Source organism: Candidozyma pseudohaemuli (assembly GCF_003013735.1).
Source record: "Candidozyma pseudohaemuli strain B12108 chromosome Unknown scaffold00001, whole genome shotgun sequence".
In the NCBI taxonomy this organism is placed as follows: domain Eukaryota; kingdom Fungi; phylum Ascomycota; class Pichiomycetes; order Serinales; family Metschnikowiaceae; genus Candidozyma; species Candidozyma pseudohaemuli.
This window is the reverse complement of record NW_020194435.1, coordinates 539,019-549,453: the sequence shown is the minus strand read 5'-3', so window position 1 is coordinate 549,453 and position 10,435 is coordinate 539,019. Positions and strand designations below refer to the sequence as shown.

Genomic DNA, 10,435 nt, shown 5'->3' with positions numbered 1-10,435 from the left:
TTTATAGAGTAAGTTTTGTTTCATGAGATCCTATCGTACTTAGTAAGATTAGTAAAATCCGCAATCCTCAAGCCATTTCGCAGCCAACCGTCACGTACTAAGAGAAGCAACAAAAGTATATCAACACCACAACTAGAGGTCAGAGGAAAACTGTAATAATTCGAAAGTTTTGAGTAAACGACGAACTGGAAGAGCCCCGTATTACCCCAAATCTCATTTGGCCTTTTTTTTTCCTGTTTAGTTCTGCAGATTCCCCGTGCCTCGAGGCAAGTCCTGGTTCGGACTCATCACTTGACCAACGGCACATGACTTTATCTTATCGTGTATCATTCCCCCCTCTACTGTGGTTCCTTACGCCCTCAACCCCATACTACTCCACGGCGTATTTTGCCTCCACATATACACAAATAAGGGAAACTTTTGGCATTTTTCCTCATCATCACCGCATACACTGTTCTTTTAGGTTGATACGGAACTCCACAATTTTGGCCTACTCCCTCTGACTCACTCCCTCGCGTAGTGGCAAGGGCCATACTACATTATAGACTGCAAGTGGATTCAACTTAACGTCTCATCAGATTACAAATCCTGATAAACCTTACATTGCAACAAACAAATTAGGTCGACCCCTGATAGCACAGAACATCTGACAGATCATATCACCACATCCATGTCTAAAACCATAGGTGTATACACGATCGGACCCGAGATTGGGAAGGGCTCCTTCGCCACCGTATACAAATGCGTGGACAATAACACCCATGAATCCGTGGCTGTCAAGTCCGTGGTGCGCCTGAAGCTCAAGTCGAAGAAGCTTATCGAGAACTTGGAGGTGGAGATCTCCATTCTTAAGTCCATGAAGCACCCCCATGTCGTGGGGCTACTTGACTATCATCAGACGTCTACTCACTTTCACTTGGTGATGGACTACTGCTCCATGGGTGATTTGTCCTACTTCATCCGTCGTCGGGACCAGCTTGTGAAGACCCACCCGGTTGTTTCGCAGCTACTTGCACGCTACCCTTCCCTTGAGGGGTCCCACGGCTTGAATGAAACACTCGTCATACATTTCTTGAAGCAGCTCAGTTCTGCTCTTGAATTTTTGAGATCCAAGTCGTTGGTACACAGGGATATAAAGCCACAGAACTTGCTTCTTTGTCCGCCGGTACACTCTAGGGAGCAGTTTGAGAAGGAAAACTTCGTCGGACTATGGGAGCTCCCCATCTTGAAGATTGCCGATTTCGGCTTTGCAAGATTCTTACCCTCCACATCAATGGCCGAAACATTATGCGGCTCGCCGTTGTACATGGCTCCAGAAATCTTGCGTTATGAGAAATACAACGCAAAGGCTGACTTGTGGTCCGTCGGTGCTGTCTTCTATGAAATGACTGTTGGCAAACCACCCTTTCGTGCTGCAAATCATATCGAGTTATTAAAGACCATCGAGAAGACGCACGATAAGATCAAATTTCCCTCCTCTGCACAAGTTCCGGAATCGCTCCGCAAGTTGATCAGATCACTCTTGAAATACAATCCAACAGAGCGTGTCTCGTTCAACGAATTCTTCAATCATCCACTAATAGTGAACGAGTTGGAGGGTAAGGATAGGCCATTGGACACATCCGAAATGGATACAAACCTTTTCATCAGTGAGTACATCTCACCTATAAAGGCCTCTGATAGGGCCAAGTTTGTCTCGCCGATAATGCCCACGACGAGCGAGGACAACCAGAGGAACGAGGAGGGTCGTTCTCTGTCTAGATCAGGGAACTCAACGCCCCCTTCGAATCCTCAGCTTATCAGAAGAGACTACCCACGAGAACTCATGGCTCATGGCTCGAATTCAAGGGATGAGCAGATCAAACTGATCATCAATCAGAATAGCCCTGATTCTACCGCTCTCACACATTCTATTCAGCCAAGATATCCTGAGATCAAGCCGGGTCAGCGTCCTCATAATGACGTGATTTTGGAAAAGGATTATGTTGTGGTCGAGAAGCGTGCAGTGGAAGTTAATGCAATTGCTGATGAATTAGCAAAAGTTGGAACGAACGCTGTGGCCTCTCATACTCAACACTTACAACCTCAGGGGAGCGAGCGCAACGTTGTACTACTGAGGAGATCGTCACAGAGATCCTCTGGGTCTTCCGGTCGTAGACCAAGTTTCGGGGAAAGGAGAATCTCGATATCAATTTCTCCAACAAATGCCTTGGGCAAAGCTATTAGTCTTGCCTCTAATCGTCTATTTGGCGGGGCAGCGCAAGCAGCTGAGATACCGGAAGAAGGCTCTCAAACTGGCGAGCTCAACAACTTTTCGACATTGATTTCGAGTCCAGATTTTGCAAATAACTTGTTATTGAAAAAAGTGAAGCTTCCCACATCGAACACTCTCTTGGCTGCTAATAATCAGGATCAAGCTGGAAGGAGCGAATTGCCGTACGACGAGAAAGTGTTATCTCAATTGGAGTCTTTGGCAACAAAGTCTCATGCTATCAGTTTGTTTGCGGATGTCAAGTTCAGTCAGTTGATTCCTTCGCCTCCTTCTACAGACGAATATGATGATGAAATCATGCAGCATAATGATTTGCTTCCCCCAAAGATGATTAAAGCGATTAGTGAAGAGGGCGTTGTGTTGTACGTGAAGACGCTCTCTCTTCTTGCGAAAGGTATGGCTTTAGCAAGCAATTGGTGGCTTACTCACTATGACAAAGACGAGTCAACAGGAGAGCAACAGCTTGTTCGGTCCTTGGATCTTCAGGTTTCGTCTCAAATAAACGAGCTCGTACAGTGGATTCGGGATCAATTTAATGAATGTCTCGAGAAGGCAGAGTTTATCAAGCTAAGGTTGGAGGAGGCAAACGCCAGCATCAACAAGGAGGAAGAGATAACTGGCGTCTCGAATCTAACCGAGACTGCGACTGCAACTACAGTTAGTAGAGATGCCAACAGTGACTCCGTACATGTTGTTGCAGAGAAGTTGATTTTTGATAGAGCTCTTGAAATATCAAGGAATGCCGCAGTCAATGAGTTGGTGAAAGAAGATTTGAAAGGATGTGAACTCGCTTATAGCACAGCAATTTGGATGTTGGAGGCTCTTCTTGATGAGGAGTCTCCAGATGTTGATAAGTTGGATAACGAGGATAGGGCTATGGTCGAGAAATTTGTGGTCAGTATTGGCAACAGGTTATCTGTTTTGAAGAAGAAACTTGAATTGAGTTGAGTCAATTCATGTCTTTGACGCAATCAGCGACTTATTATGAACCAACTTTCTGGTTCGTTTGATTTTATTAGTTAGTTTAAAGGTGAGGGAAGGGTTCATCACCTGGTCGAGAATCCTAGGATAGGATACAATTAAACCGGAATATATAAAGAAAAGAATAATGATAAGAGAAAGATCACTTATGTAAGTTTACATGTGTTGAAAGTAGGTCTTTCATGATCGGTCAACGACCATGTCAATGATATATTAGCACACTTATTCACGGAACAATTACAATCTTACTGTGGACATGCCCAGAATACTTCAGCATGTCACAGTCAAATTGCTTCTTCTTTCATCGGGTCAGGACGAATGTGTTGGAGGAGCCCTAAAGTGATGGAGTTCGAACGCTGATGAACCGGGCGTGCGAGCTCTGTTCCTTCTCTCATCTGCTGCTTGACGACAGATTCCCGATCATTTTCAAGATGTTTGGATTTGGGAAATGGAGAATGAACAGGCTCCTTTTTATAATGATTCCTGAAGTAACCTGATCTCATTGCGGACTTTGCAACTCCCAGAACAGCATCATTAACCCGAGCTTCTCTTTCCTGCAGTGAACTGCCATTTGAGTAGGAGTCAAGGTTCACTTGATTCCGCAACGGCGAACGCTGTACCGATGGTTTGCGTGGAATTTGTAAAAGCGAAGGCTGTTCCTCTTGATCAAAAGTAATTGTTGCGTTGGAATTCAGGGAAAGGACAGAAACCGAGGCACTCATGTCAGTGTCAGCGGCCTTCTGTACATTTCCCATCAAGCCTTCAGGAACGTCCTCAAACTCGACAAGGTCATTTTGGAACACAACCGGTACGTCATAAACGTTATTCTGGTGGTTAATCAAGTCAGGGAGGTTGGATTCATGTGAATGAGCCCTATTACTCAATGACAAGAAGGGGGGACGTCCCCGGGGGGTCACCTTTGACGAAAACTTCAAGGTTAGGTTGCCAGCTTCTTCATCACTTTCGCTCTCACTTTCACTTCCGCTTCCGCTACCACTTCCACTGCAACTGCTGCGTGACCGAGAAGTCAGTGACCTAGTGCCCGTCGAGTATGACAGGAACCTAGACCGTGAGGTTGGAGCAACACCTTCATTTGTCTTTGTTTCCCTTGAGTTTTTCATGCCAGACATCAGTGAGCCCAAATTGAAATTTCTGAATTTCTCATTGATAGAATCGAAAGCATCAGGTTTCACAAGATCAGGGTCGGAGTTAATGACACCGGGTTCTGGCAAGAAGCCTCCATGCTTCTTTTTTCTGAACTCATGATATTTGTGTGAGAGATATTCATCATTGAAACTGTCCAATGAAGCAAAACTTTCGGTCAACGGCAATGATATGACGGATGAAGCGCGTCTTTTGTTGTCAATACTTATTGGGCCCACCTTAATCTTGCTCAGGACAGAGGAATCTGTCGACATTGGAATGGCTTGAGGCTGTGAAAGAGGGTGCTTGGATTCCAGACCCAGTATAGATTCCGTCTTGCTAGGTCTAGGACTCGATGGCGTGCTTGCATTGCTGTGAAGGAAAGCACTCGACTTCCGTCTCTTCTGATCTAGTTGTTGGATTCCCTTGAAAGTGTCAATAACAGATTGATTTTTCAAATAAAGATCTCCCCCAACGTTTCGCTTTGTCTCAATTTGAGGAGCTTCTTGAAAACCGTTGACACTTCCTCTCCTGCTCGAAGATGAACTATTGGTTTCTAAAACATCCTGAAATAGTAAATTGTTGCGACTAAGCACGACCGATGGTCGACTCCCCGTATTTTGGCGCGAGAGCGTTGAAGGTTCTGGTGAGTTTTGACCAGTTTGTCCTGAGGAAGACTTGAGAAAAGAACCTGCGTCATATGTCTGTAAGTGAGCTCTGGACAACCCCGTAGGAGGAGTCTGTACCGATTCCAGGAGAATAACTGAATTGTTTATGGAAGGATTGTAGCCCATCGTGTTGCTGTTCGTGCGAGTTGCAAGATTGGAAGATTCGTCACTTGAGGAGGTGCTGGCTTCCATTTTTAGTGCAGCTTTGCGAAGTGCCTCCAGATCTCTTGAGCGAAGAGCTTGAAGGAAACTGCCTTGGATCCTGTTTCCGACACCAATGACCGCATCATCTAACTCTTCTTTGGTGATTTCATGATTCTTCAAGGAGTCAAAGGCTGCCGCTGTTTCAATCGAATTGATGAAGAAAAACTCATGAATCTTATCGACGTCATCCTCGAGATCCATCAAGACGAATGGATGCTCTTTGATTGCGCTTATAGTGAGTCTAGTTTCACTATTCTTGTCAAGAAGTTTTCTGATCAAATCCTTAGCCATCTCAAATTCCTCATCACTGACCTCTTGTGGAGAATGGAAGGCGTCCTTACTTTCCGGGAAGACCACCTCTTGATTGACTATCACATCAAATAACGCGAACTCCAGTTCCGCGTTGAAAGGTACCTTGCCAAAGAGGAGGCAGTATAGCGTGACACCCAAGGACCAAATATCGATCTTGTATGTAATTTTGGGTGTTTCACTACCGCTCTTGGATTCCAGTTGTTCCTTCTCCAAAGATGTCATTTGAAGGGTGCTGTTGCTGGCAGAATAGGTTGTACGACAAAGCTCCGGAGCGAAAAAGGCCGGAGTTCCCACAGTCTTTGCAAGCTCTGCCTCAGTCATACAAAAACCTTCATCGGTATTTCCCAAGTACGATGCGAAAGAAACACCGAAATCACTGATTTTCACAGTATTATCTGATCCGACGAGTAGATTAGCAGGTTTTATATCTCTGTGGATGATTCCTTGCATATGAAGGTATTCAAGACCTAGAAGCACGTCTCTGAAAACCTTTCTGGACTGTCTGAAGGTGAGATTGGGAGAATAAATGTCGGCGAGCAATTCATTATCGTCTAGAGGAGAAGCCTCCGTTTTGTGATGCGATTTGGTTTCACAGCATGGTATGTTGGACTCCTGGGAGTCATGCAATGGTGCAGGGCACTTGATCGGCGTCAGCCTCTTCCACTTGATCTCACCCTTTTCGAGGTATTCAAGAACCAAGTAGATCTTGTGTGAACGGCGATCGTCGAGCACCTCCCTTAGATTGACAATGTACTTGTGATCACATCGCTTCATGATTGCAATCTCTCTGCGGATCTTTGTTTCGTAGTCGCTGTAAGGGTGGTTGGGAGAAGCGATCGAGCCTCGATTGCTCAATAGTCTGCGTTCCTTCTTGTTTTTTCTGTTCACAATCTTGATAGCCACAAGTTCGCCCGTCGTGAGGTCTCTCGCTAACTTAACTTTGCCATGCTCACCTCTGCCGATTTCCCCACGTATCTCATATGTGTTCAAAACCTTGCGTCGTGTGATTGGGTCATACTCTAGAGACACGTAATTCGTCTCTTTGACCAATCTCAGTCGTGGCCTTGATGGCGGCAGGATGGCCAGAGTCGGTATGTGGTCGGCGGCAGGGCTTTGTATGCGATTGAGTGATGCGTTGGAATTGAGAGAGGAAACCAGGTTCTCTCGGGATCGGGAAACCAGACGTTGTAGGAGGTTTGCAACCTTTCCAATGAGGTTTTGGCGTAGCAGCTTGTCTTCGGAATCGGACGTTTTCGACATGGATGGTCTTTGCGGGATCGAGTTACTTCGATGTTGGGGATCTTCCGACGCCAGCATCGTAGGTGTAATGTCATCAGCGACAGACACTCCCGTGGCCGGGAGTGACGATTTGGCCTTCACTTTGAGCAGGTCGGGAGGCATTCCGAGTTGTCCAATGTTGAACTGGTATGAACGGTGGAAAGTCGGGGAAAAGTCTGCCCAGGATGACCTGAAATTCCAATATCAATGAAGGTGTGAAAAGCTGGGATCTGTGGGCACTCAGATTGGGGAGGATTAGTACCAGATGTCGTTATTCACTGTGGTTCACTGATTTGTTGGCGTGGTTGGTTGTATTCACGATTGCTTAAACCGGGGACTAAAAAAAAAGTTACACTCTTGTGCGCAACCGACTGGAGAAGCACCGAGAAGAATGGATCTGGGCGTGAAAAGTGGGTAATAGGAGATAGGAATTGTTGATGAAATAAACCTTCCGGAATTGGTGGTTTTCAAAACTCTCCCGCTATTTATAGTTATGGAGTGTTTCAAGTCGGGCAGCTGCGTGGAAGGTGGTGGATCTTTGGGTGCAAATGACACGATTTCTCACCCCAAGTGACCCACCGAGATGGAGCCCTAATATATAAATCACGGTTTTGACACCTTCGAGGGTCCACCGAGAAGATGATGAAAAGTTTCTTTTTGATTTAAACTTTCGGAGATCATGCGCCGCCTACTCGAAGGAGATGTTGGGTGAAACCTCTACAAGACCCAGAAGTGGATGGTTCGGCAATTTGGGAAAAATTTGTCGGCATTTCGATTTTTGCAACCACTCAAGGGAAACCACTTTCTAGATCAACGGACAGTATTTTCTGAATCAACGGGGCTGAAAAGACTGTAGAATGTGTGATCTCGGCTTAGGCAGTAGTCAACTGGTGCACTCTTACGGTTTGCAGCAGATCTTACTTTAAGGTACAATAAGAGGCAGAGCAAGGGAGGATGCAAGTCACAGATTGTTGGATGATTCACGGTAAAGAGTCAGAATCAATTTGGGAACAACTGTCTAAAAATTCTGTTTAAGCCTGTTAGCCAGTGGTGAAGATATGGATCTTTCTAGAAGCCGGATGTATCGCAAACGAGATCACTATACTTCTCACTCAGAAACACTATGCGAGATGCCTACTGAATGCGGCTTCGAATCTTATTTAAAGAAATTTTTAAGAATGGCAGATGCCTACATTTTATCGAAAGGCTGCCATTCGCCTTGTCGGGAGTGTTATTCGTAGTAGCTACTACGCTCAACCTGTCCATACTTTCACCTCTTCTGCTTGATATGCTAGATCGCTTCATTATGTTACATGCTGTTGTGTGTATATACTGGCGCATGGCCTACTTAGACTTCCTTAGTCCCTCGAGGAATGCATCGATACCTTCGCCTTTGTACTCGTAGCCCAAGCTGCTCGCCAAGATCTGGCCCACACCGTTGTTCAATATCGTGCTGCTCAACTCCTTGTTGGCCTGCTGGAAAAAGCCGTTTCTCACCACCCGGGCGATTTCTTCTCTCGTAGGCTTCACTCCCTCCGGCAACAAGTCTCCATACTTCTCTTCAAGCTCCTCGCTCAGCAACAGCGACAAATGCTTCTCGATGACGTCCGTAGTGAGCAAATCGTCAATTGCCGTAATGGGCGCCTGTGTCCTCTGCTTTTGCTTCTCCTCTACCGGCTGTTCCTTCACCTCTTCGGGCTCGTCCCTGGCGTTAATACGAAAAACGACAAATCTTCTCTCATTACTTACTCTTCCAATGCCACAAGCGCCTGCACCGACAGCAACAACCTCTCGTCCTTGGTGGTCAAGTGGTCCAATTGCTCGTCGTCTCCCACGTCTTGAAGCCAGTACAAGTGTTTGGCACCCGAACTCAAGAATGTCAAAGAAATGACTCTTCCAGTCTTACACAGCTTCACGTGTTTGAAGGTGACGTCGCCTGGGATAATGAGAAGATCGTCTCTTTCGACGTTGCCCAGGCTGCTCTTTGGTGTCCACTGGAAACTGAAGAAATCCTCCTCTTCTTCCAGCGGCTTGATGACAACCTGACCCTTGTGGGGCAAAGGCGTGCACTTTTTAGTTTCTTCGTCGTACTGGACCTTGCCGGCGTTGAACTTGATGGTTTTGCTCATGCTGTCTAGGTGGTTGGAGAGCTCACCAAATGTTTAAAGATCGCCACACACAAAGTGCAGGCCAGAGGGCTGGTCCAATCAAGCTATTGAGTTTTTACTGTGTGGACAGTGGTAGAGCTAGGGTGAGGACAGTAAATTGAACAAAAAGATTAGTTTATGGATTTGAAAGAAGTTTTAGGGCACTAAGGGGGTGTTTGGGTTACAGAAGTGCCAATGGCGTGGGGTGCACTTGTTTGCAACCATAATGCCTAAACGAGCAATGTGAAATATCTGAGATTATTGAAAGAAGAATGTATATGTAAGCGTTTTAACGATTAGCAAGAAGGGTTTGTCAAGCAATTAAGTCACTTCATTATCCTTTCATGTCTCCATTTGTTTGGCTGCGAAACGGAAGAACCTTCTTTCCCCAGGAGAACATGATTCACGTAAACAGACCTCCGATCGAGGCCTTCACAAAGAATGGAATACTACCACTCGGGTTTGATCATATTTTCATCTTTTCCAAAATTATCCCACAAAAACTAGCCGTCCGAGCCTGGCCCTTGATCTTGGACTCTACAACATATGGGCGCGAAATCGGGCATCTTTTCACTACACCATGGAGTTTCCACCAAGTGAGATCAAGGCGCTAGTCGAGGAGATCGCTCAAATACTCCGCTCCAAAAACCAGACTCTTGCAATCTCAGAGGCAGCATGCGGCGGTCTCCTCTCTGCTTATCTTATTTCCGTTCCTGGAGCCTCGGACTTCTACATTGGAGGAAAGCTCGTGTACTCTGTTAGACAGAGATTGAGGCTCTCGGGATGGTCAAATGAGGACATTTCTAGCTATGTGGGTCCTTCCAAGCAGGTTGCCTTGAAATTGGCCCGCACCACGAAGTACGACTTGGGTTCGACGTATGTGCTTTCCGAGACCGGTTTTGCTGGTCCTACTACCGATTTGCATCTCCAGACAAGCAGCAATCTGGATGCTGGAGTCGGTACAGTGTACTTTGGAGTCAGTGGTCCTACAGGAGACCATGCTGAGGAGATCTCCACGGGTAATGGTGATAGATCCACGAATATGACCGAATTCGCTCGCTTGGGTCTCGAGTTCTTATTGAAAACGCTCAAAGAGGGTAAATGAGGGGACAATCGATGAAAAATAACTCATTCACAGCTCATTTGGAATCTTTTTGTGAGGATGGGACGATAGGATAGGTAAGTTCGGGTCCACGTGCTGCCTTTTTCACAATGAATCGCTTTCCTTCTTCTGAAGCCAATTAGAAGATATGAAGTATCTGTTGGCGATTAGAATGACGAAGCGGGGTGCAAAGAAGTGAAACACGAAAGGCTGTTGGCTAATCAATGGTCCACTATCACCGAGTGCATACACAGACGAGGGCAGAACTAAAGGAGGATGTGCTATAACGACTTCAACATCTTCGATAGAGCCATATCAATGCATCTTC

At 46.0% G+C, this 10,435-nt stretch overlaps 4 protein-coding genes across 4 annotated transcripts; 2 read left to right on the top strand and 2 right to left on the bottom strand.

The window, feature by feature from the left end:
- Positions 1-670: 670 nt before the first annotated feature.
- ATG1 (serine/threonine protein kinase) lies at positions 671-3,220 on the top strand (the record flags this gene model as incomplete). Its single annotated transcript, XM_024855688.1, has 1 exon — positions 671-3,220. One exon carries the CDS (start codon positions 671-673, stop codon positions 3,218-3,220), a length of 2,550 nt encoding a protein of 849 aa, XP_024715287.1.
- Positions 3,221-3,537: 317 nt separating this feature from the next.
- C7M61_000235 (serine/threonine protein kinase) lies at positions 3,538-6,981 on the bottom strand (the record flags this gene model as incomplete). The annotated part of the gene is made up of 1 exon (XM_024855687.1): positions 3,538-6,981. The coding sequence occupies one exon, from the start codon at positions 6,979-6,981 to the stop codon at positions 3,538-3,540; it is 3,444 nt and encodes a 1,147-aa protein (XP_024715286.1).
- A 1,221-nt stretch (positions 6,982-8,202) lies between these two features.
- C7M61_000234 (proteasome regulatory particle lid subunit) lies at positions 8,203-8,987 on the bottom strand (the record flags this gene model as incomplete). Its single annotated transcript, XM_024855686.1, has 2 exons — positions 8,203-8,563; positions 8,608-8,987. 2 exons carry the CDS (start codon positions 8,985-8,987, stop codon positions 8,203-8,205), a joined length of 741 nt encoding a protein of 246 aa, XP_024715285.1.
- Positions 8,988-9,585: 598 nt separating this feature from the next.
- On the top strand, positions 9,586-10,110 carry C7M61_000233 (uncharacterized protein; the record flags this gene model as incomplete). The annotated part of the gene is made up of 1 exon (XM_024855685.1): positions 9,586-10,110. One exon carries the CDS (start codon positions 9,586-9,588, stop codon positions 10,108-10,110), a length of 525 nt encoding a protein of 174 aa, XP_024715284.1.
- Between the last annotated feature and the right edge of the window lie 325 nt (positions 10,111-10,435).